Raw genomic sequence first — 25,626 nt, forward strand, 5'->3', positions numbered from 1 at the left:
GACCAGGTACGCATGAAGACCCCTTGGGGACAGCTCACGCCCACGGAGGGGGGCGGGTGCAGGGTGCCGGTCCCATTCAGTCACCTCAAAGAGCACAGAGATGCGACGACTCGAGGCAGAGGGAGAAGCAGCCGAGGGCCAGAGCTGCAGAGGAAGAGGGGCTGCTGCTGGCTGAGGTGACAACGGGGCCGCGTCCCCGAGAGACCGCGGAATGCACAGGCTTTGTAAGAACACTCGCGGAGGGTGATCGCTCAACAATCCTACGGCCACCAGAGAGCTGGCAGCTCCCCAGAGCCGCCCCCTGAAGCGGCCGCCGGCCGACCCGCCGCGCGAGGACGCTGAGCAGCAACGGGAAGCCGCTCCCAACGCGAAGCTCAACAGGACAGAGACGGGAAGGGCGGCGGGCGTCGCTCACGCGCACCGACATCGGGATTTCAGGATGGAAATCAAGGAATTTCAAAACTAATCTTTTTAAAGGATGCAACTCGAAAGTTCCCCAAAATAACCAATGAACACAACAGGCGCACACAGCCCCTGCACCCCCGGCTCCGCCAGGCGCAGCCCCGCACGGCCCTCCGCGTAGACCACAGCCCCCGGCCACGCTGCCGCTCGGCCACCCACTGAGCTCTGAAGGACATGGCTGCCCTCCTGGGGTCAAGACTCGCATGCCATGCAGGGACCCAATGCCACCTCCTCTAGGGGGACACAGCTTAAGTCCTTCAGGGTACTCAACTTGAGAAACTGACTTTGGAGACAGCTCTGTGCCAGACACAGGCCAGGGGTTTTGCACAAGTAACCTTGTCCGGTCAAGCCCCAAGAGGAAGGTGCCAAGAGCCCCCTCAGGCAGATGTGAACCCCAAGTACGTACAAGCTCGAGTGTGTCAGGCTGCCCTTGACCAAAGGGCCCCAGGTCTGCACATTCCAGGACACCTGGTCACATGGCCTCAGCATGGCAGGGACAGGATGCCCACACGCAGCACCCGGCCCGACCCCACCGTGGCTGGGGCCCCGCTAGAAGGTGCGCTGGAGACGCAGGATCTGCAGAGGGCCCCACACCCGGGCCGATGTGCCCACGGGCACAGCCATGGCCGGCCACAGTGCCCCGCGGCCCTCCGCACACGCTCACTCGCCTAGCTCGAGGGTCCCGTGAAGCAAGTACACAGAAACACTTTTTGACAATTCCATGGTCCAGAAAAATGCAGTTTGGCCGTGTGCTTTCATAAAGACACGAACCTCGCGAAACCAGCCGCCCTCTCTCCAGAGCTGGGACGTCCCCGCGGTCGGCAGCCCAGGGCGTCGGGGGAACGCGCGGGCAGCTGTCCTGACGAGCGCGCTGCAAGCCACGCTGAGCACTGGTTCCAGCGCACGGACCCCCAGGCGCCCAGGGGCGCAGGACGCACACTGTGCTCACACCCAGCGCCGCACCCGCCTGCACCCGCCCGGCCGTGGGGGGCGGAGGGCGCGCCAGCCCACACCGCGGACATGCCCAGGGGAGGGCACGGCACCAGTGCAGGACGGGAAGGGACTTGGCTCCCTGGACAAACTCCACGGGGAAAGAGGCCCAGCGGGGAGATGCCCTGGGCTCGCGTTAACTGCAGAGGCCCAGTGAGCGCTGGTGTCCAGGACGGGGCAAGCAGGTGCGTCCCACACAGGGGAGTACGGCGGCGGTCCCAGGGGCTGGGGGCTGGCCAGCTAGCCCGTCAGGCAGACTGAGGTTTCGAGCTTGCCTGCCCTGCAGTCAGTCATTAAACCAGGCGTTTCTTCTACGCAACTTCCCGATTTTGGATTCTATTTTAAACTTTTTTAGTACAGTATTTGGTAAGAACATATTGAAAGGCTTACAGTCTGACTTTCTCAAGCCTTTCCGAATGTGTCTCATAAACAAGGTGCCTCCAAGTGACCGATCGACAGGCACAACTGACAGACGCCCCGTACGTGCTGGCAACACGGCCTCTGGAGACGCATCAGGAGACAGTGAACGGCGGCAGCCGCGGCCGCCTGCGCTGAGCTTCCGGAGAAACTGAAGCGGACCCCAACGCAGGGCAGCTCGTGAAGCGTCAGTGTGCGATCTGGGGACACGGCGTGGAAGGGAGTTTTACAAAGTGACTGCATCGCTACAGCCTCTTATACAACCTACCGCACGTGCGGGGAAGGGTCGCAGCGCTCACGTCCCCGGCAGCAACCAGGAACACAGCAGAGGGAGACCCTGCCGCACCGCAGAGGGACGTCCGCACAGAAACCGCGCCTGTCTTTCCGAACCCCGCTTCATTAAGAAATGCACCCGGAAGTGTCACTTTGGGTTAAGAATCCTCAAGTCGCCCGTTTGTTTCATCTGAACATGTACTAACAACTGTGACAACATGACCACGAAGAAACCGTTCACTCAAGGTCCAGCAAGAGCGACCTGAGGTTAACGTGGGGGCGCCAGCTGGGCGGCAGTCGGCCACAGTGACTGAAGACCCGTGAGGGACACTGGTGGAACCGCCGCATGGGACACGCGCCCCCCCACGCCCCCCCCCCCCGGGCCGACTCGCTAGAGAGGTGACAGCAGCAAGGAGACAGCCCACAAATCAAAGTGCTTGAGAGCACCGTCGCTGCCCAGCCCCGAGCGGGCCGGGCGGCAGGAGCGCCGCTGAAGAGCCTGGAAGGACACCCTGAGGCCCTCACAGGACTCAAGGGTTGTTTAAGCGAGGCACAGCACTAGCCGCAAGTAAATAAATGAAGGTGCGTTAAAGAACGAAAGGCCGTGCCTCAGGTCCGCCGTCGCCCATCCCGTGGGCCCTGGGCGGGCAGTCCCCGGGCGAGTCTGGATGACAACAGGAAGAACCGCAGGCCGGAGCGGCCCGCCGCACTGCTGCGTTCACAGACGTCCACGAAGGCATCCTACCAACAACGTACTTTACCCGTCTAAAAACAAAAACCCGGCTCTATACAAATGACAAAAGAAAACAAATTTTTACAAACACCCCCGTACTAACTGTCGCGAAAATTTTACGGCGCAAACCATCGCCTCCCATGAAAACGCCGACGACGTCCTCGTGGGCAGCGGGGCGGCCACGGCCACGTTTCCACAGACGGCGGGAGCGAGGCTTCCGGGACAGTCACGCACGCTGGGGGCCTGGGCCCAGCCCAAAGCAGAGCGTGAGGCCGGGGGCCTCGCTCGGCCCGGCGACGGAGAACGGGGCGGCGGGGGGGGGCCTGGCCCGCACAGGGCAGGGCTGGGGGAGCCGCTGTGGGATTCGGACAGGTGGCCAGAGGTGCGGGGACAGGGCCGTGAGCGCTGGAGGCCGATGGGCGGGGCGCGTCAACCGGCACGCCCGCCGGCTGCAGGGAGGACGGGCGGGGCAGAGCCGCAGGGCGGTGGCCTGCGGACGCCTCGACCCGACCCGACCCCGCCGCGCCCCGCATCGGAGACCACGGCAGCTGACTACCGTCGTCAGAACGCGGCGACTGCGGCTGTTTGCGGGCCCCAGCTCTCCACGCCGACGCGCCCGTGCGGGAAGCGGCAACTGGGACCTGCCTCACAGCCATCACGAGGCAGCGGGTGAGGGCGCCAGACAGGGGTGGGGGCTGGTGACTGCCAAGGCGGAGTCGGAGCGCCGGGCTCGCCTACGCCACAGGTTTCCGAATCTGAAAAGACTTCTGAAGGCCTCAGTGAAAATGAGAAGGTGCGCCCGGGGGCGGGAAGCCATCCACACAACCTGCCCGACTCGCCACACGACTCGCCAGCGAGGACAGAGACACCCCGGGTGGTGCTGGGGGTAGCGTACCAGCACCCAAAACGCCGCTCCCAGGAGCGCCGGCGCTGGCAGCAAGGACGTACCCAACACCACCCACCAGGGACACTTCAGTCAGGACGACACAGACCCACTGCAACACGCAACCTGGGTCCGAGGTCCCCGTGCAGGCCGCCCGGACGGCCTGTGCACCCGGCAGGGAGGCAGGCGTGGCCAGTGGAGCGCACCGCAACACGCCGCAAGGCACCGCAACGCGCCGTGAGGAGGGCAGCGTCTGGGAGGGGCCCTCGCCCAACACTCGGCTCCGCTTTCTAAGGGCTCTACCTCTGATATACGGGAACGTCATCTCTCGAGTTTCTTCTTGTGTTTGAGCTTGTGATATAAAAATCACGAAAACAGAGAAAATGCCATTAGAAAGCCACCCCGCCTGCGTGTGGGAGGGACCCTGTCCACGCCGCACCGAGGCCCTCGCGACGTGGCCTGCGGTCGCCACTGGGCACCGGGGCTTTGGACGCGCCCCCCTCCCCAACCCTCTTGAAGGGTCTGAATCTCTACGATGGGCACGAACGGCTGGGGTTGGAGGGAGGTCGCCGTGGTACCAGCGAGACAGAGCCAACCCCTCAGACCTAAAGGCCCCACATTGCCTCTGGAAGTGGTTCTTGGCCACCCTGGCTCCCAGGAGAACCCCCTGCCCTGTGTGGCTCGGGTCAGGACTCTCCAGACCCTCCTGGGTTCCCAGACACGGAGGTGACAGTATCAGGGCCCCAAGATCACCGGGGTGTGCACATCAGCACGTCCCGGCTGGGCCTCCCCGCCACCGTCACAGGGAGGTGGCTGCCTGCAGTGGACCTCCCCAGCCAACCAAGAGCTGGGGTCCCCGAGACCAGGCCAACAGTAACGGTCAGCAGGGCGGAGCCCAAGCTCATGCCCACCCGATGCCCGCCTCTCCCCACCACCCACTGAGCGCCCGGCCTGGCCCAGCACTCGCGAGCCTACCTCGGGGACCCGCGGGGTGGCCCTGGAAACCACTGCCTCCTGACCCATGACGTCAGGAGAACAAGGGGACCCTGCTGACGGGAAAAGCGGAGGGAGGGCTGAGGTGGACACCATGTCCGGCCCTCACGGGGCCGTGACCCAGCACGGGCAGACGGGATGCGACGCCTGGGCCTCGAAGTGGAGCAGGGTGGCCACGTGGCCTCCGAGGGCCTCCCAGACCTCATGTCGCACTCCAGGAGCAACAAAAGCAAACAATGTCCCCGGGGACACTAGCAACATTTCTGTCACCAAGAAGCAAGGGACAGTGCGGCCTCCAGGTGGGGGACGCATGACGTCTATGTGGTCCCTGGGACCCGTCCGATAGCCACGAGGGCGCCACCCAAATCCTACAGGAGGCTGCAGTCCTGAGGGGCGGGGCTGTCTGTCTTCCCTAAAACAGGGCTTCTCAGGGACAACAGGCAGCCATGGAAGTGTCCGGACCAAGGACAGACCACGGACACTGACCAGGACAGGTCCCGACTGCAGGTGATGGGGACGCCGTGGTCCTTCCCGCTGCACTGCAGACAGGGGAGGCAAACACCGTCACGGCGCCCCGCAGGGCCCCTCGGAGGGGCCGCCGCGTGCGGGGCACGCAGGGCACGACGTCAGTCAGCGAGAGGAGACTCGGGGTAAAGGTGTGGTGTTCTTCCTTCTCCTTGTTCTCCCAATAGTTCATAAACTGCGTTTTTCCCAAGTCAAAAGCTGAACTAAAGATGACCCCCACCCCCCGGCCCGACTCTGGCCTCTACACGTGCCTGTGGAGGGCACTCCCTCGGCCTGCTTGTCACTACCCAATACGGTGCCCACACGAGCCCAGGGGACACCCAGGCAGGAGTGGGGGCCCGCCTGCGCGTGGCGATGACCCGCCGCCAGGATTACAGTCTGCGGGTGAACTGAGGGAGCGAGCGCAGTGGCTGGGAACGGACGTGGCAAAGCCCACCGGGCGAGCTCTCCCCGGGGACGGAACCTGCTCTGCGCTCCAGGAGCGTGGCGGGGAGACCCCGTCCAGGGGGACGGCAATCGCAGCCGGCGGGCTGAGCATGGGGGACACCCGGGCAGCCCTGGCCACGGAGCCCGCCGACCCGGCAGAGCCGCCAGGAGGCGGCGGCTTGAGGGCGGCGGGGCCGAGCCGTCCGAATGCTGGCTGACACACGGCAGCCGCGCACCGGCTCCCGGGAACACTAACTTATTCGCATTAACACCGCGACCTCGTCGCAGCCAAACGCATCGGAAGTGCACAGTGCCAAGCGGACTCACGGCCTTTCCCAGCATTCCCGGCCTTCCGAGGCCCCGACCCACAGGGGGAGCAGGAGTGGAGCGCGCAAGACGGCGCTCGGGACACGGGGCGCGGACGCCCCGCCACCGCGGAAGCGCGGTGCAGCCTGCGCGGGCACACCCGCCGCCGACCCTCTGTCCTGGCTCCCCAGCCGCGTTCCGGAGCTGCCTGAGCACCTTCCCCTGGGGGTGCTGGGGGAGCTGCCACCCAGGCCACGGGGTTTCGGGACAGCCCCCGACGCATGTCCACAGGTGCACACACAGCCCCGCTGCTGTGGGGCCCCCAGAGCGGGGCCTCCGCCCGGCAGGGCTGAGCCGGCATGTCTCTCGCGTCCCCAGGCCACGGCTCGTCGTGGTACAACATAACTCGCTGCTGGACACGTGAAGACACGAGACGCAAGGCCAAGTTCTCACCGCCGCAGTCACAAGCACGAAGTCCCCCGTCGGCCACTGCGCGGACTCACTCGCGGCTGGTCTGACGTACGGAAGCGAGGGTGCCCAGCAGCAGGGGCCTCAGGGACGGAGGGCTGGGGAGTCGCTCCTCCGTCCTCACCGCTGACGCAGACCACCACTTACTTTGTGGCATCGGCCCTGACTTGAGACTCTACGTGCAACAACCCAAGTGGCCGAGAGGACCTGGCTGAGAAGCGCATCCACTGTGTTCACAAGAAGCCACAGATGAGGGGCGAAGTTACCTGACCGGGCGCTCCGGAGGGGGGCGGGGGGGCTGATCAGTTACACCAGGGGAGCCAGGCAGCCCGAACTCAATGAGTCCCTTCCCCTGACCATCCCCTCCCCCAGGAGGCAGCTGTCAAGGAGACAAGGAACCGGAGGAGGAGGACGCACGGCGAAGCCGGCGTGCGAGGGGGCAGCGGGCAACGGGAGCAGCGGCAGCACCCAGGTCACGGCGTTTCTCGGAGGCGATGGGCACCGTCTTCCCTACAGCTGGCTTCCCACCCCAGACGCTGGCGCTGCTGGAAGCAGCTTTCGTTCTAAGGAGAGCAGGGGAGGCAGCTGCTCAGGAGTGACTAGGAGAGCCCGTGCAGTGGCCGACCACACCCACGGCACCCGGGGACTGGCGCGGGCGGGTCCGCCATGGGCCTGGGTCCCCAGCCTCAGTCTAGCAACTCGGGACTCTCAAGTGGGTGGCCAAAGCCTTCGATGAACCACCTCTTATCCCGGGATCTAGTACTCAAGGAAGTCAAAACCAGTCTGTGACTTCAAGGCATTAAATGTTCTAAAATTGAACACGCTGTCCTCTGCTCGTTGGGAACAGACTAACTTAGAACCAACTGTCTGCTGTCCTCACTACTTGAAAATTTAATGTTTAAACCACCAAATCACAAAGCACTCGCTGTCCCTGTCCTCTGTCCTCCCTGCAGGGCGCGAGGACGACCCTCCTCCCTCGGCCCACGTCCCTTCCACTGCCCCGCGGGCCTGGGGCACTGTCACTGCTCGGCTGGTTCTCGCAGCACAGGCTGTGGAGGGCGCCCAGCTTCCCCTGCAGGCGGCGCTCCCTGGGCCCCCTGCACACCCCGAAGTAATGCCTCAATCCTGAGAACAGGCCACCAGTCAGCCACCACAACCAGCACCTGCCCTGACGCCCACTAGTGCTCCAACACTCTGACTGGGAGAGCTCCTCCTGCGGCAAGGTGACCCGGGGCATCAGGGTCTCCCAGAGACTCCAAGCAGCCCTGTCGACAAAACCTGCGGCCCAGACACTTGTCCAGGTGCATCCTTCGACTCTACTCCAAACCGAAATGACGGGCGATCCCTAAATTAGGACAAGAACAAACAGCAACCACACCTTCAGCACGTGGCTCAGCTCCACTGTCTGCTCTGAAACGCGGGCCGAAGCGTGAGCGTTCTCACGGGCCAAGTCACCTCAGACCCCTGGCCGCTCTCTCCTGCCCACGTGCCCGTGGCCCCAGGCCGGCCCATGTGGGACCAGGGCGGGGACCAGGGGAGCTCCCTGGACTTCTGTGTTTGTTTGTTAAGTCACATGTTTGTTGTCTACCTCAATTTCAGGAAAGCTGAAAATGCTGAGGCTCTTAGAGACCACCCTTAACACGAACCCCACACTTCTTCACTCAGAGGTGGGAACTCAAACGAAACCGTCTTTCAGAGTCAGGCCGACAGGTTTTCTCCAAACGTGAGCACGTTTCACCCACTTTGTCTGGATTCCCTGGCTCTGTAAAGAGCACACACTGCTCTGTAAAAGAGAAAAGAAGCCGTTTCGGGGGCGGGGGCAAAGCCGCACTTCTACCTCTCCAGAGTAAGTGCCTGCTCCCGTCCAGGTGAAACCAGGACTCTCCGCGGCAGGTCCCGGCACACTCATAAGCTCACTAGTGAGAGCGTGACGAAACTCGTGACACTTAAACGCAATGTGTCAGAAGGCACGGATACACAGGAAAAACACAGAGAAGGCTAACATTCGAGATAGTAAAACTGACTTTCTCTTTAAATAAAAATATCTTGGTCTGTCACCTACTGGACTTAACACAGTTTTCCCTCCACATGACTCACTCGCAAATACCAAGACAGTCCGGGTACCAACAGGCGCCTCTCCTACCGCTCTCGCGAGCAGACGCCCCGCGCACCCTGACCCCGTCGGCTCGATGCCGGACTTCCTCCCCAACCAGGCCCGTTACAAGTGTGTCACTTCCTCAAAGCTCAGGAAGCACCGGTGTGGGGTGCCTGCCCCCCCAGCACTCAAGGCCGCTGGTGTGAAACTGCCCTCGTCACTGAGCTCACGCTCCCGACAGGAGCACCTTCGGCAGGGCCGTAACAGGACAAGCAGGCAGAGGAGACATGTCCAGGCACAGGAGCAGACATAGCTGGATGAGGACCGGCCAGGGGACCGGGCAAGAGCGAGGCGGGGCCTGCCCACGGCAGGCGCTGACAGGGCCGGAGCCCGCCACTGAGACCCCCGCTCTCGGCCGGACAGCCCCACGCTGGCCAGCGACCACGCCACGAAGGACGTGGTCAGGAAAACCAGACACTGTCACACGTCAGAAAGGCAGCCGGCGCCTCCCTCCGCAGGGCTCAGGCTCTGGCCAGCCCCACTCCGGTCTCTGCCCCAGGGTCTTCCCACCCGGTCACGCTGCTTTCCTTCCCGCCAGGTTACGCCGAAAATCCCACAAGGTTCCCCAGCTGCGGCGAGGGAGCGGGGTGAGGAAGAGCATGTGGCTGTGTCTAAGCGAGCGAGCCACGCCTGGGCACTCTCAGCCCCGGAGCCCGGTGACCAGTGTCCGGCTGACCAAGGGCTGATGTGGGCAGCAGGAACGTCGAACATCCTTCCAGAGTGGCTGACCCCCAGGGGGCTAAAGAACAGGGACTGCATGGGGCAGCGCCCTAGTGGCCAACAGCAGGCGCCAGGGTGCCCCGCCCGGCCAGTGGGGCCCCTCCCTGGCGCCCCCAGACCCGCTTACCTCTGAGGGGGGATGTAGGGGGCGCATACAGGCGGCAAGGCCGCACAAGGCTCGCTCAGCGTCTTCTTAGCCTTCTTCGCTTTCTTCCTGACCTTGGACGTGGACCTGACCGTTTTGACCGAGCCCTCTTTTCGACACACACCGTTCTTCATTTCGACATCCCCATAAATGTTCAGAGGCCTCCGGGTGCAGCCCGGGGGCGTGTGGACGTCACAGTACGCGGTCTTTCTGACGGAGAAGGTGGTGGCGCCACCGGCCAGCTCCCTCACGGGCTCCATCTTCATGTAGAGGCCGGCCCTCTGGGCGCACGTGACGTGGAAGGCCGTGTAGCAGTTGGCCTTGTGGCACTGGATGCAGGCGCCCACGCCCTTCTGCTTGCAGAGGTAGCAGGTCAGCTTCCAGCGGGCAGGCGGGATGTTCCTGACCCCGTCGATGGGCTCGATGAACACCGTGTTGGCGAAGCCCACCTCCGGGATCCACAGGGCGCACACCACGTGGCCCCAGCGGTCATCGTCCGTCTTTTTGAAGGCACCTCCCTTGTTGGGGCAGAGCACGCAGTCGGCGGGCCGGGCCCGGGACTGCAGGCAGTGTCGGCACAGCCACTGGCCCTCGGGGATGTAGGGCACGCCGTAACACTCCTGGTGCACAGCCAGGTTGCACATGTCGCAGAAGAGGATGACGTTGCTGTTCTGGCACTCGCCGTCCATGCAGATGCAGCACACGGCGTCCTCGTCGATCAGCGACTGCTGCTCGCCCTGCTTCTGGTTCTCGCAGTAGGACTCCTTCTCGAAGCGGTCCATCAGGAACTCGAACACGCTCTGCGACACGGCCGACACGCAGTCGCCCTTGCGCCGCTCGTTGATGATCTCCAGCCAGGCGTAGTCCTCCTCGTCCATGTCGTACTCCACCTCGTCGTCCAGCTCCTCCGCCGACTTCTCGATGAACTTGTAGTACACGGGGGGCCTCCTGGGGGCGGACGGGGGGCTGTACTCCACCAGCCGCACCTTGGGCTCCGGCAGCGCACTGGCCGAGGCCGGCGTGCCGTGCGCGCTGGGGACGGCCTCGTTTTTCTTTCGGACCCTGTTGTTTTTGTGGCGCTTAGTTCTCAGGCACACAGGCGGCCTCTCGCTGTTCTCTTTATTGCTGTTGCATTCGCTCATTTCTTGAGCGGTGAGGTCATCTTCCAGTATGATCTCCAGGGGGTCGAAAATGCTGATCCTGTGCAGGCGCCCCTCGATCTCGATCTCGACCATCCTCTGCGCCTGCGCGTAGGTCAGGGTCTCCCGCGCCGGGGGGTGCTTAGTGCTGCACGGGGAGGAAGGGTGCCTCACTGCAGCGCCTCGATGGCATCGTCCTTTCCTCCTCATTTGGTACTGGCTCCCTGAGACAGAGGCAGAGACCAAGTCAGCTCGAGGAAGCTGCCACAGCCACGCACACGAAATCAGAACTCGCAGCTGACGGGCTCGGAGGGTCCCCAAATCCCTCATCCCAGGACAGCCCGTCCCCACCGGGGCCTCCCAGGATCAGAAGAAAGGGCAGGTGGTGAGAAGTGACCCTCCAGGATACTCTGCAATTCCCACTGCTTGCCAGACATCTTCCCAGACCAAGCCAACCTGTCACCAAAATGACTGCAGAGTCCCTCAAGAGCAAGGGTCCTAGCCCTGGGCCAAGCAAGGCCACCCACGCACAGGGCTAACCTCTAGGAGGCATGGAGGTTGTGACTGTGAGGCAAGGGTGCTCGGCAGCTCCCTGCCCCTGACCAGTGCTCCCAGGACGCACCCTGCCCTCCCCTGATACTTCCCACCCCTGGCAGTGCCCACGCTGGGGAGCGGGGGTCGGGGGGGGGGGACAGAAGCCTTGCTAGTCTGACTAGTCTGTCCTTCTCCATGAGCACGTCCTCCACACCCGTGGTGAGGCACAGGGCCACCAACCACACTAGGACCCAAGAGGGGAACCCCATACTGGACTGGGGAGACAGTCTTTGCCCCCGAGAGGCCCCACCTCAGCCTCTGTAGGGTCTCGGCAGTGACCACCACAGAACCCGCCCCTTCCCCAGGGGGATTTCTCAGCGACTGGCTTGACTGCGGCGCCTGTCCTGCCCAAGTACACCGGAACATGCAAGGCGCCACGGACGGCACCTGCGCTCCCACTTCGCAGCGAGGGCCACCCCCGAGAACCCTGCGCCCCGTGTAGGCCCCCACCATGGCGCGCCAGCACTGGCTCAGGTGCCTGAAATCTTGGCCAAAGACTTCTAATTTGCTCTTTGCAGACCACTGCCTCTGAATGTCACTGAGTGAGCCCACTTTCATGTGAAGCCCCTGACTCTGGACCGCCACCCGCCAAACGGGAACTGCCAAGGACCTCTCCCAGACCGCTCAGACTCCTCCCTGCAAGCAACCACATTTTACTGATTTTTAAGAGACTGGCTTACAAACATTCCAAGCTGGAGCCCAAAGCCTGCTGTGCGAGGCCCAGGGGAAGCCTCTGGCACCCGCGGGAACTGGAATGTCAGCCTCACAGCCACCTAGCTGGTCCCTGGGAAAGGTCCTGGAAGGGCAGGCTTCACTTCGTAAGCCCCGAAAGGAAATCCCAGCAGACTCTAAATACACTTTTGAAAACAGACCCATCAGGTTGTGGCTTTATCAAATGGAAATCCACGTTTTTTGAAATTCAAGAGGAATTCCTTGCAAAAAGGAGCACGGCCATGCTCAGCCAAATCCCAACTCACCTGCACCTCAGGGGCCTCCCGAGGAACCCAAGAACCCAGGAATCCCGGACTCCTCGGGAGCTGTCGGCAAAGCCACCACCCCATGGCCCAAGACCTGCGAGCCCTTCTGCGGGGAGCTGGGCATGTCCCCCCGGTGTCAGCGCCACAGCCTGCATGGAGGGGACCCTGCTGCACCGGGGAGAGCTCCACGTGTCATTACTGAGGTGGGGCCGAAGCAACAGCTGCTTACTCACCAGATGCAAAGCAACATGTAATTTTCTCTCCCCAGCAGAGCACCGAGAAGCGCTCACTCCAACCAGCCCCTCACTCCCACTGTCCCGATGGGCACTAAGGCTCCACCTGACCACTTTCCACAAGTTCCCGGACACCTAATGGTCACAACAGCTCTGTAACTTGAAATGTAGTTGTGACGGGGGAAGAAGGCATTCAGTCACAAGCCTGGCACAGCGACGGGCCACCTCACCTGCCTGTCATCTCCCTACGCCCACAGGCTCTGTCTCCAGCCCTGTGGCTCCACCCACCCTTGGCACTTTTGTGCAAGGACAAGCATTTCCACATCAAGGGACCAGCAAGAAAAATTAACAAGCGTCTCCAGAAAGTATTCTGCTAAACGCATCCTGAAAAGCCCTGTGGGCCACGAGAGGACGACTCCACAATGATGAACGGCTCAGGTTGTCAAATCACTCCATTTCCTGCCTGGCTTGGGTCGAGTCACTTGAGCGTCCGGCTTCTGCTCCTTGTACCGTGTAGAGTGTGCACAGGGGACAGTCCGCGGCACACTGGCCGTGTGCAGGCGGAGGGGACACAGCGCTCAGGTAGCTACCCCGCAGAGCAGGTGCGAGGCGACGTAAGTAAACACACCCTAACTCTATAAACCCTGTCTTCCGTGATGGCCCAGGCAGGGGCGAGCTCTGCGGGGTGACGGGAACGTCCTCGAGGGGGGTGGCTTCCTGGGCGTAGAGCCGTTTGTCGGAACTCACACCAGCCGCACTTTCTGTGAACTGTACCTCGGCAAAGCTACTTCTTTAAAAGGGACCGGCAGGGCCGGGGCACAAGTCCATTTCAAGGTGTTTACTGCCAACACTGCCCGGAAGCGGGAGGGACGCCTCCCGGGGCTGCCGGCCGCCCGCCGCCCCGTCCCCGACTCCCCGGTCTCCAGGAAGCCTTCGGAGCCGGCCCTGCGGCCCGGGCCCGTCCCGGCAACACCAACCAGGCTCTCTGTTACATAATGCGCCCCGCGGGCGCGCCGAGGGCGCCCGGCCGCCTCGCAGCCCGGCTCCCGTGCGGGTCCCGCCCCGCCGAGCCCGCGGCCGCAGCCCCTGAGGCGCCCGAGCGCGAGGAGGCCCGCAGCGGACGAGCGCCGGGCGCGCCGCCCGCCGCCCCGAACCGCCGGCCGCCCCCGAGCGCCGGCCGCCCCGACTCCGCGGCCTCCGTCCGGCCCCCGTCCGGCCCCCGCCCGCCCGCGGACAATGCGCCGCCGCGGCCTCAAACATGGCGGCGGCGCGGCGCCGGGCGGCCGGCGGCCCTCGAGGCGGCAGCGGCGCCCCCGGCCCGGCCCCCCCACTCACCTTCGGGGCCGCGGGAGCCCGGCGGGCGGGCGGGCGGGCGGGCGCGGGGGCCGGCGCGGCCGAGGCGGCGCAAATGGCGCCCGCGGCTCCTCCGCCAACGGCCGCGCAGGCCCGGCCGCCGCCGCTCTGGGCGCGGGCTCCTGTGGGCGCGGGGCCCGGCGGGCGGCGGGCGGGCGCGGGGCCGGGGGGCCGGCGGCGGGGAGCGGGGCGCGGGCGCGGGGCTGCTGGGACGCCCGGGCCGGCTCGCTCACTCGCTCCCCAGCGAAGCAAACAATGCGGCGAGCGCTCCGCCCGGCGCGCTGCGTGCGAGACGCGCCCCGCCCGCCGCCGCGACGCGAGCGCCGGGGGCGGGGCGCCGAGGGGGCGGGGCGCGGGGCGGGGCCAGGGGTGCGGGGCGGGGCCGCGGGGGGCGGGGCCGCGGGGGGCGGGGGCGGGCCGGCCGCCTAGCGGGAAGGGGCTGCGGCGGCCCCAGGTCGGTGCTGGGCGCGAGGGTGCCTTAGGGGACGCCCGCCGGGAGACACAATGGGTGAGCGTGGGGGCCGAGTCAGAAGAAGGGGACGTGGAAAGCGGAGAAAGGAAACCCCCAACGACAAGATGGAAGAGAACCTGAGCGGGCGCCGGACGGGAGGAGCCACTGCACTGGGGGCGCCTGGTGGAGGACGGCGAAGCGGGTACTGGTGGGGTGGGAGAAGCGGGGGTGGGGGGGGTCCCTGTGGAGTCGGGAGGCCGGAGGGGCGGCTGATGGGGTGCGTGCAAGGAGAGAGAAGAGCAGCCCGGCCTGAGGCGCCGCCCCAGCTCGGCCCTCCCTCAGGCATCAGAGGCCTAGTGTGCAGCGACCCGGTGCCGGAACACTTCCCCCAGGGTCCTGGGAGAGCAGAAGAGGACCCGCTGGCTGCTTCCACCTTGGCCTTTGTTTAAACTCTAAAATTCAGTGGCTTCACGACAGTTTTCATCCGAAGATTAAGTCCCAAGATACTGAGGGGAAGGAGAAGCCTAAATGGCTACTCGGTGGCCTTGGAGGGTTTGTCAGCTTGTCAGCTCGGTGGCCATGAAGGAGTCCCTGCTGTGGGAGCAGCGCAGCCCCAGGGGAAAGGCGCAGCAGGTGGCCCCCAGCCTGTGCACTAGGGGAGTCCCTGGGGACAAGAATGGACACCCTCATCCAGGGCAGCGGCTGGGTCCTTCTGAGCTGGTAAGAGCCTACCCCCGTGAATGGGCAGGGCAGAGTCCACTGCTTAGGAGGCCCCCCAAATGCCTTCTTGGGGGCAGGCTTCCCCGGCCGCCTGTCTTGGGTGGGGGATGGGGCCCACAGGCCTTTTGCTGGCGGTACCTGTGCCCCACTGCCACCCAGTGCACAGGTTGAGAACTGAAGGCTTGGGGGTGGGAAGGGACTGCAGCCAAGGTCACTCAGTGGTCCGTCATGAGAAAGGTTCCACCTAGAAGCTGGTGTTTCTCCAGACACACTCTTGGGCCAAGGTGGGGCATGCCCAGGACTGGACCCAGAAGGCGTGTGCACAGGACCCAGAAGCTGCAGGTTCTCCCCGCTCTTCGGACATGTGCTGACCTGAGGCCAGCAGAGCTGGGGCGCCGGCAGTGGAGGGCATGCCAGCTGCAAGCCCGCAAGCCAGAGGGTCTCACAACGCGGAGCAGGAGGAGGAGACAGTCTCAGGAAAGAGAAGGTGAAAGACAAACCCTTCTCTATGGAATAAGAGACGAGAGAATGGCTTCTCAAAGGAGGACTTGGTGCCCAGAAGGTAAGAAGAAAGCCCCACAGGTGTGTCAGCGGCCCCAAATGGCAGCCTTTCCCTTTGCCCAGGGGCCTGCGGCGCGGGATTCCAAGGATAAAATGGTGGAGCTCGGACACCTTCAGAGAGGGGGCCTTCTGGTCAGACTGCACCCCACTGTCATTGTTTTGCCCCTTGACCAAGCAGTGGCTGCCTAAGTCCTAAGAACATTGAACCTAGAATTCCACACACAGGGAAGCCAGCATCCCAGTGAAACAGCAGAATGACGGTGTCTTCACAGCCTGTAAACATCCAAGTACCACACATGGTCTCTAAGAAATTCCTGAAAGACACACCCTGGCAAAAGGAACAGGGAATCCTAGAGTAAGACAGGGATGCCAGCAAAGAAACCGCTTTGGACTGTTAAAAAGAAAATCAAATAACAACTTGAGAGTGAATCCCAGATGACTGAACACAGCACCCAGCAGAGGGAGGAGCGGGAAGTACAAGCTCCCCGGAATTTGTGTATTGTTAGAGGATTTTAGAATGGAGAGAAAAGGGCTTAAAATTTTAAAACATCGAAGTTTCTCCTAAAAAATGGAAATAAGATTTACAAATTCCATGACACATGGGTGAAAACTGAAATGAAGAAAAATTGACAGTGCTAACACAAAGCAGGAAAAAAAAGGAAAAATGCACGATAAATAAGGACCAGAACATGAGATGACAGGAATCAGTTCAAACATTCGCGCGATTAGAGACAGGACTGAATTAAAGTCATGTTAAAAGACTGAGACTCTCAAGCCGGAATGTCACTATCGTTAAATAGTGCTTACAAGAAATACTAAAATATCAGAGATGGAAAATAAGAGTGAAAAGTGTGTATCATATAATTTTTGCTCCTCGAAAGACCATGAAGAGAATGAAGAACAAAAGGCTGAAAACTAGAGGATGTTTGCAACACGTGTGCCCTGCAAGTGGTCGGTACGCGGAGTGTACAGAGAGCCCTTTCAGCTCCACTGGAAAAAGGCCAGCCAGTGAGAGGCGGTGAGAGGTGGGCAAAGCCCTCCATCCAGCAGAGGAGAACGTGCAAAGGGCCGATACCTCCACTGGGAATTTTGCAAATGCAAAGTGAAATGCACCAAATGGTCACAGACGTCCGAGCCTGGCAATGCCCGGTGACGCCACGGAGGTGAGTCACTGGGATACGCACATCCTGCTGGCCGGAACGTCAGCTGGCGCAATCATCCGGGTAACTTATGTGGCATTCGCCAGCGAGGTTGGACGTGTGCATAGCACACCACCCCCGAACTTCGCAGTCAAAACCACCACCATGCCCTTGGCCCGCGGGTCCGCCCCGCGGGCAGAGTCCACAGTCACGGCTCGCCTACGCCGCGCCTCGCCAGCTGGGGCACCTCCCGGGGGCTGGAGGGGCCGCGTCTGAGATGGCACACTCCTGCAGGTGCTCGGCCAGTTCAGGCTGTGGGCTGAGGGCGTGGCGACTTCCTCGTGGGACGGAGGCCAGGTTCCGAGAGCAAGGAGTCCCAAGAGAACCAGCAGGGACCCATGTCACCTTATTGTCATCCCCTCAGAAGCCGCATGGCATCACTTCCGCTCCGGCCGTCCAGATGCAAGTCGTGAGGGGACACCGACGCCTGCGCCCTATGGGGAGAAGCGTCAGGGTCTCTCTTTAAGAGGAGCACGTGCTGCAGGAGAAGTTGCCGTGGCCACTTTGGGGAGATGCAAGCTGCCCCGGGTGCGGGCCGCGCCCGCACGCAGCGGGCTGGAGACCCGAACGGGTTCTCTGGGGGCCTCGTGGCAGTGTCCAGTAGCAGAGATGCTGGGGAGACCCTGAGAGTCCACGGACAGCGGAGGGGACGGGCAAGGGGTGCCACACCACGGCGGAGCGACCGCAGCCGATAGGAGCGGACCGCAGAGCCACGAGGCACGTGCCAGGTCCAGACAACACTGCTGAACGGGACCGGCCCACAGGAGGCTGTCACCTGCGGTTCCACGCACGCTGGGCTGTGACAGGCGTGTGGGGCCGACACGCACCCCTCTGTCTCCCCTGCCATCTGTGAACAAACCTGGAGCCCGTGCTGGGGTCGCAGTTCCAGCCCGGCAGAGGCCGTCCTGCCCGTCCCCTCTCCGTGTGACGCTCTTTCAACAGGAAGAGCCCCCGCGCGCACCTCGTGGGCAGCCCCCGCTGCGTGTCGGGGCTGGACCGGCCCGGGGCTCGGCCTCGGACGCGACGGCTGCCGCCGCACCGGCCAAGAGCTGGGTTCTGGGGACATCGAAGACCTCCTGGCCCACCCTGCACGTGCCGCCGTTAGCTCTGCGGTTGAGGCCTGGGCCGGGGAAAGGCAGGCGAAGGCGCCAGCGTTGTCGGCGACGCTCTGCTTTCTAGAGACAAGAGATAAAACTTCTTTCCCCCTGCTCTGTCTCTGACCTCAGAGAGTGGCCCATGCCCTCACAGGCGCGCGGAACTTTCTCTAAGTGGTGATTTTATCACTTTGGCATTCAGGGGAAATTGCTGTTACTGACTCTTCCCTTTCAATAGAAATCTGGTTATTTGCATAGTGTGAACAGAGATCGGTCCTCCTCTTTGCCAGGACACGATAGGACAAGTCGATTGTGCAGCCAAGGCCTGACGCTGGTGTCGTGTCTGTGAAAACATCTTGTCTGGTTCCGTGTGACCCACCGAGCTGAGGGTCAAGGGTCGTAGGGCCTGTGCTGACCCAACACCCCCACAGGCCTCAGGCCCACGCCGTCCAGGCCCCTGCACCGCAGCGCACCTGTCTCACAGGCAGCGAGGAGGACACGAGCTGGGCAGACACCACGGTCCTGGGGAGGGCGGCGGGCACCTGCGGGCACCTGCGGGCACGGGTTCTGCAGGCAAGCCCGGGCACGCTGCCTTGGTTCAGTTGTATAACCTAGGAGGAGAGGAGATTAGGAGAAATTAAAATCTCAGGTGAGACAGAGGCCCAGTCCCACACCCCCGACCTCCCAGGCGGAAGCCGTTTCCGGCCTCGGCGGTGGGAAATGCCACGTGGCTCAGATGTGTTGGCCGAAGCTGTTAATTATCATCCCTGCGGCACCTGTGTGGGCGAATCAGGTGCAAACGCAGCAAGCCTTGCTTCCTGTGGGGCGCGGTAACCTTTGGAGATTATCATGAGGGAGGGAGGGGACGGCGCTCATAAAAATTCTCCAAAAGGCAGGATGGTGGGGGGCCCTTTGGGTGGGAGGCTGAGTGCGGTCCACAGACCTGACCCTCTGGGGTGTGCTGTTTAACTTGTTATTTACCATGGATTATGATTTTTTTTCCAGCTCATGGAGGACAGACTCATAGAAAACGGTGGCTAGGTAAAATGATTCTTGCCTGATAGCGACGTAAATGAATTCTGCTTACTAGAAAGTGACAGACATGACTTCTGTCTGGGAGGGAAGATTCCGGTTAGAACAGCTTGCGGTTCTACGGCCCCTGGAGAACAGAAGCCCGTTTCTTGACCTCAATGTAACATGCTTAGCCCAGCAAGCTTTTTTCCAGCCCCGACGAATACCTTCCCTCTCCCTCCAAGCTTTCGAACCAGCCTCACCATCGTGCTGGTTTCTGCATGAATGACTTAAACAGACCTTTGACACCCCCTTACTTTAGAGCTGGAGGGTCACATTTTTAACTTGTTGAAAAGTTGTGTTTGGACAGCTCCTGTGTGCAGCCGCACCCTCAGCCCCTCCCGTGGGCGTCTCACACGCATCTCCGACCTCACAGGCCTGCGAGCGCGTGCCTGGCCCTCATCCCCAAACTTCTCTCATCTTTTTCACCTGCTACGGGTTGAACCGTGCCCCCCAAGAAGATAAGTGGATGTCCAGTCCCAGACCCGTGGCTGCGCCCACACTGGAAGTGGGTCTTCACGGGCGATCGCCTCGACAGGAGGTCCCCGGGCCGGCCCTAACCCCGTGACTGCTGTGCTTGTAAGAACAGGGGATTTGGGCCAGACGCGCAGGGAGGAGGACACGGGACAAGAGAGGCGGAGACCGGGGGACTTGGCTGCAAGCCAAGGAAGGCCGAGGGTCCCCGGCCACCAGGAGCTGGAGGCAGGAAGGGGGGGAGGGCCTGCGGACGTGTGGCCTCAGCCTCCGGCCTCCAGGACGTGACACAGCATATTTTCCGTTCTCCGAACCACCCAGTTTGTGGTACGTTGTTACGGCAGCTACACTATCTCATAAATGCGGACCCCATGCTTCCTGAGTGAGAGGCAGAGCCTCACCACTCACATCTGCTCCGTCAGCAAATGCCGTTGGCTCCCCCTTCAAGATGTGTCCAGAACCAGCCCTGTGTCCCCGCCTCCGGGCCCCTCCGCGGGGCCAGGCAGCGTCCTCCCTCACCAGGCCACCGCAGCATCCTGACTAGTGTCTGTGCTTCAGCCTTGCACCACTGTATTTTCCCTCTACACGGCAGCCCAAGTGGCACTGCCACCCCTGTGCTCAGAACCTTCCAGGGGCGCCACGCCTCTCAGAGGAAAAGCCAAAGTCCTCAACTCAACAACCAAAATAAACCACCAGGGTAGAAAATGGCTAAAGAACGTGGAAGACATTTCTCCGAAGAAGATACGCAAACGGCCGAGGAGCACATGGAGAGGTGCTCAGCATCGGCGGCCGCCAGGGGGACGCAGGTGAGGACCACAGACGCCGCGCCCAGGGGGACCCGGGCGAGGACCGCGGACGCCGCGCCCGGGGGGACGCGGGCGAGGACCGCGGACGCCGCGCCCGGGGGGACCCGGGCGAGGACCGCGGACGCCGCGCCCGGGGGGACGCGGGCGAGGACCGCGGACGCCGCGCCCGGGGGGACGCGGGCGAGGACCGCGGACGCCGCGCCCGGGGGGACGCGGGCGAGGACCGCGGACGCCGCGCCCGGGGGGACCCGGGCGAGGACCGCGGACGCCGCGCCCGGGGGGACCCGGGCGAGGACCGCGGACGCCGCGCCCGGGGGGACCCGGGCGAGGACCGCGGACGCCGCGCCCGGGGGGACGCAGGTGAGGACCGCGGACGCCGCGCCCAGGGGGACCGAGAGATCCGAAAAGACCGACAGCAGCAAACGTTAGCGAGGACGTGGAGAAACTGGCGCTCTCGTGCACGGCTGCGGGGGAATGCGGGATGGCGCCGCCGCTTCGGGAGGCAACGGAGCGTTTCCCCAAATGCTTAAACATAGAGGCAGCGCGTGCCCCGGCCCCACTCCCAGCCGCACCGCCGAGAGAGTGAACACACCTGTCCACACAGCTCTGCACGTGGAGACTCACAGCAGGATCGTCACCACTGCCAAGGAGTGAAAACGAACCAAATGGCCACCAGCTGACGATGGACAAGCGAAATGTGGCCTGTCCGTGTGGAATGTTATCTGGCGATAAGGAGAAGGCGCTGAAACCCACCACGACACGGAAATGATGCTCGGAGGAGGACGCCGAAGGCTCGCGCGATCGCACTGCTGTGAAGTGTCACAGAGACAGAAAGCTCGTTCGCGGTACGGGCTTTCTCTGGGGACGACGGAAACGCCCCAAAGCTGGCTGGTAAGGGTTGCACAACCTTGTGCCTATAATAAAAGTCATTCGATTGCACATTTTAAATGGGTGAATTGTACGGTTTGTGACTTATATTTCAATAAACCTATTTTTAGAATACATTGAATAATTATTCAAATAAAATTTTAAAATAACACCAGACACTTCTGGTTCAGGAGTGGATGATGTGAACACATCTCACCCTCCTCTTCCAACTGAATGTAACTTTAAACACTGGGAAATGATGGAGCAGACAAGTACGCGCCCCTGAATGGTGGAACAAGGGGGCGGGCTGGCCAGGGACTAAGGACTGAGGGCAAAGACAGCAGCCCGGAGCCTCCCACCCCCACCTAGCAGGAGACAGCAGCCTGGGCCCAGCGTGTCCCCCCCTCACACCCGCGGCTGCTGGGAGCCCACCCGTACCCCCCGCAGGGGACCCGGCAGGGTGAGCGTCCTGCTGGCCCCGTCTCAGGAAGCACTCTCCATCGCACGGGGCCCTTTCCCGGGGCCCCGGGCCGTCAGCTCTGTCCCTACAGGCAGCACCAGCAGAGCAACGTGGAAGTTCTGGTGGCAGCAGATGAACGAAACGGACCCGATGGAACGTCAAGCCCTGGAAACGACGCCATCACTGGAGCCACGACCCGCAAGCGTGGGCCAAGACGAGCTGCACCTGCCCGCAAAGCCGAAGGCTCACATGGGATTCAGCTCTCCTAACGGAACGCCCTAGCGGCGGAGACTACAATTTTAAACTTTACTGTCATACCAAGACCCAGGAAATTTACAGCTGGAACAAGAAAAAAACGTACCAACTCAGATGGATCAGATGTTGGAATTATCTGACAGAGACTGTAAACAACCATCACAAATACATTTTGACAAGAAATTTCAAATTATCATGAAACAAATGGAAACATTAAATCTTAGCAAAGAAACAAATTATTGAAAAAAAAGAAATTGAAATTATAGAACTGAAAAATACACCAAAATAAAAAAATTCCCCAAACGGGCTTAGTAGCACAATTACTATGACAGGAGAGAGACTCCATGAACTGGAGCATAGAACAACAGAAATTACCCAGTCTGAAAACGAGAGAGAAAACAGACTGAAAAAAGAAATAACAAAGCTTCAGGGACCCGTGGATCATAAAGGGAAATTAACATTTGTATCACTGGATCCCAGGAGAGGAGAAAAAACGTGAGGCTGAGCAAAATATTTGAAGAACTAATGGCAGAAATTTTCCAAATTTGGCAAAAGATATGAACCTACACATTCAAGAAACTGAGCCAATCTCAAATGAGATAAACTCAAAGACATCCATGCCGCACGCATGATAACCAAACTTCTGAAAACTCACACTGACAAAAGTATCCTGAAAGCAGAGAGAAGCAGCACATGCCTGTAAAGGGAGAAAAATCAGAATAACTGGATGTTTTCACCTGGAACCATGGAGGCCTGAGGAAGCGGCCTATTTTTCGAGTGCTGAAAGGAAAGAACTGTCAACCATAAATTCTGTGTCTAGTGAAAATATACTTAAGGAATTAAGGGAAAATAAAAACATTCCCAGACAAAACTTAAATAATTTGTCATTAGCAGAACCACCCTTACAGAATAGCTAAAGGAAGTTCTCCAAACAAAAAAGAAATTGTAACAGACGGCTTAGAGCTTCAGAAAAGAAAGAAAAACACTGGATGGGTAAAATAGGGATAAATATAATAGATCACCTTTTATCATGAGTTTCTTAAGCCATATTGGATGATTGAAACAAACCTTGTAACCATCCGATACGGCACTAAACGTATACATAGAAAATACTTTAGAAATCATAGTTTTTAAAGGGGGTTGGTAAAGGGTTTCCGCGCTGCTCAAACTGTTAAAGTGGTAGCGATAGAGAGATAACAGGTGCCTCCTGGAACACCCAGAGAAACACTATGCAAATGTTATACTCAAAAGCAGCATGAAAAAATCGAGATGGAATTCTAAAATATGTTCAAGCATCCCACCGGAAGGCAAGAAAAGAGAAGAATGAAAAAGAATAAACAGAAAACTCTTATTTTATTTATTGGCTCAACAAACTTACTAATAAAATGGCAGACTTAAGCCCAAATATATCACAAAGTTTAATGCAAATGGTCTAAATACGCTGATTAAAGCACGGATTGATGGAGTGGATAAAAAAAAAAAAAAGCACGACCCAACTACACACTGTCCTACAGGAAACTCACTTCAAACATAATGGCTAACTATTGAAGAAAAAAGATATAATAAATGCAAATATTAGTTCAAACGTGTAAGAGCGGCCATGGTATAGTATTTATTAACTATTACATAATATACATTACATATTTTGATGTTATTAACCATATATTAAAATTAGATAAAGTAGACTTCAGAAGGAAGAAGATCAGTGGGAACAAAGAGGACCATTATGTAGTGATAAAAGGATCAGCCCACCTGGAAGACATCCTGATCCTAGATGTGTATGCGATCGAGCAGCCCAGCTGAAACATACAGAAGTGAAAAATGATAGAGCCGGAAGGAGAAACAGACAAATCCACAATTCTAGTTGGGGACTTCCACATCTCCCTTTAGCGACCGACAGAACCGCTAGACAGGAAGGCGACGAAGATACAGAAGAACTAACAGCAGCACCATACAACAAGATTTACAGGACATGCCACCCAGCCACGGCAGATCACACAGTTCATGGGACGTTGGTCAAGGCGGACCATGTCCTGGGCCACAAAAAACAAACCTCAAACAATTTAAAAGAGCTGCAATCATACAGAGTATGTTCTCCGACTGTAACAGAATCAAACTGGACGTCACTAGCGGAAAGACCACAGGAAAATCTCCAAACAGTTGGATGCTGAACGATCCATAGCTCAAAGAGGAAGAAGGCTCAAGGAGATTTTTTAAATATTGAACTGAATAAAATGAAAATACAATGCATCCGAATTTGTAGCACACAAGAAAGCAGTGCTGTGAGGAAAATCTATACAACCGGATACCCTCTGAGAAAAAAGGAAAAGTCTCAGTAATCTAAGCTTCCACCTTAAGAACTTGGGGCGGGGGGGGGGGGGGCAAAATAAGCTCAAAGCAAGCTGAAGGAAATAATAGAATAAGAGCAGAAATCGATGAAATTAGAAACAGAAAAATGAGAGAAAATCAATGAAACAGAGCTGGTTTTTGGAAAAGATCGATAAAATCGACAAGCCTCAGGCAAGACTGACAAGGAAAACGAAATGACCAATATAAAGAATGAAAAAGAGCTATCACTCCAGACCCTACAGGTATCGAAAGGGTGATGAGGAGATTGTGGTTAATTTCACATGTCAACTTGTCCGGGCCGCGGTGCCCAGAGATTTAGTCCGATGTTATTCTGGATGTCTCTGTGAGGGTGTTTTAGGAAACAATTTACAAGAAAATCAGTGGCCTCTGAGTAAAGCAAATCGCCCTCCAGACTGGGTGGGCCTCGTCCAATCCGTTGGGTGCAAACTTGTTTGACACCATTCACCACGGGGGAACCACCAAACAAAAGCACAATGGGGCTATCACAGCTGTGGCAATGACAAAAATAAAAAAGCCCTGTGACCGTAACAAATGCTGGCGAAAATGTGGAGAAACTGGATCACTTAGACACCGCCCGTGGGAACAGGAAACAGTAGAATGGCTCTGGAAACCGGCTTGGCAGTTTCTCCAAAACCTGAGCATGCAAGCATGGTATGACCTGGGAGGGGTGCCCGGGGCACTTCTCCCGGAGAAATGAAGAGGCGCTCACACCAAAGCCTGCACACAAACATTCATAACACCCCAATCAGTCACAGGCCGACACTGGGATCAACCCGGATGTTTCCCAGCAGGTGAGGGGTTAAATGAACAGGTCCACCCACACCACCGAAAACACCCCCGCCGTGGAAGGAACCAACCGTTGATAAGGTGAAGGAACCAACCGTTGATAAAGTGCCCCCACTGGGATCCAGGGGGATACGCTGGGCGGGAGCAGCCGCTCCCAGAGGGTGTTGACCCTGTGATCCCACATATGGAGTGTGAAAATGACAACATTTTACAAATGTTGACAGATGAGGGCTTGCCACGGAGCAGTGACCGGTGGGGGCCGTGGGGACGTCGGCGTATCCATAAAGGGGTGACAGGCACCACCCTCGCTGGGGGTCTTCAGTGTCTTGCCTGTCGCTGCAGGAACCTACTTGGGAGGTAAAACTGTATGGAATTCAATACATATGTGAGCACAAGTAAAACTGGGACGTCAGAACAGGAACGGTGGACTGTGCCCCCATTGCTGTCCAGGGTGTGACCTTCTGTTTTATAAAGCGGCAGTTACCTCTGGGGAAGCTAGCTAACACAAGGCCTCCTTCCACGTCACTTCCTAGGATTGCATGAGACTCTGTAATTGCCTCCCTAACATTTTCTTTTTAATTTTTATTATGGTGACATTGGTTAACGAAATCCAGTAAGTTTCAGGTGTACAATTCAACAGTAAGGCAGATATATATTGCATTGTGTGTTCACCACTCATAGTTAGATTTCTTTCGGTCATCACTAACATTTTCAATTAAA

The 25,626-nt window shown here is 59.7% G+C and overlaps 1 protein-coding gene and 1 long non-coding RNA gene across 12 annotated transcripts in view; one reads left to right on the forward strand and one right to left on the reverse strand.

The window, feature by feature from the left end:
- The window catches only part of BRD1 (bromodomain containing 1), a 37,830-nt gene extending 23,921 nt beyond the window's left edge, over positions 1–13,909 (reverse strand). For 3 of the 11 annotated variants that reach the window (XM_036237715.1, XM_036237714.1, XM_016125293.2), the window contains exons 1-2: positions 11,910–13,466; positions 9,479–10,859 (exon numbers count right to left, since the gene is read on the reverse strand). In XM_036237715.1, coding sequence (XP_036093608.1) covers positions 9,479–10,859; positions 11,910–12,105 — 1,577 coding nt within the window. In that variant the 5' untranslated portion in view covers positions 12,106–13,466. Of the gene's footprint in view, positions 1–9,478; positions 10,860–11,909; positions 13,470–13,774 lie in introns of those variants that run through there. The other 8 variants (XR_004955937.1, XM_036237713.1, XM_036237717.1 and 5 more) reach the window with 6 other exon arrangements.
- Positions 13,910–14,211: 302 nt separating this feature from the next.
- On the forward strand, positions 14,212–25,366 carry LOC118613828. Its single transcript, XR_004955938.1, has 2 exons — positions 14,212–14,445; positions 18,823–25,366. It is a non-coding gene; the product is annotated as an uncharacterized LOC118613828 (long non-coding RNA).
- Positions 25,367–25,626: the final 260 nt, after the last annotated feature.

Source organism: Rousettus aegyptiacus, unplaced genomic scaffold (genome assembly GCF_014176215.1).
Source record: "Rousettus aegyptiacus isolate mRouAeg1 unplaced genomic scaffold, mRouAeg1.p scaffold_m13_p_2, whole genome shotgun sequence".
NCBI classification, from domain to species: domain Eukaryota; kingdom Metazoa; phylum Chordata; class Mammalia; order Chiroptera; family Pteropodidae; genus Rousettus; species Rousettus aegyptiacus.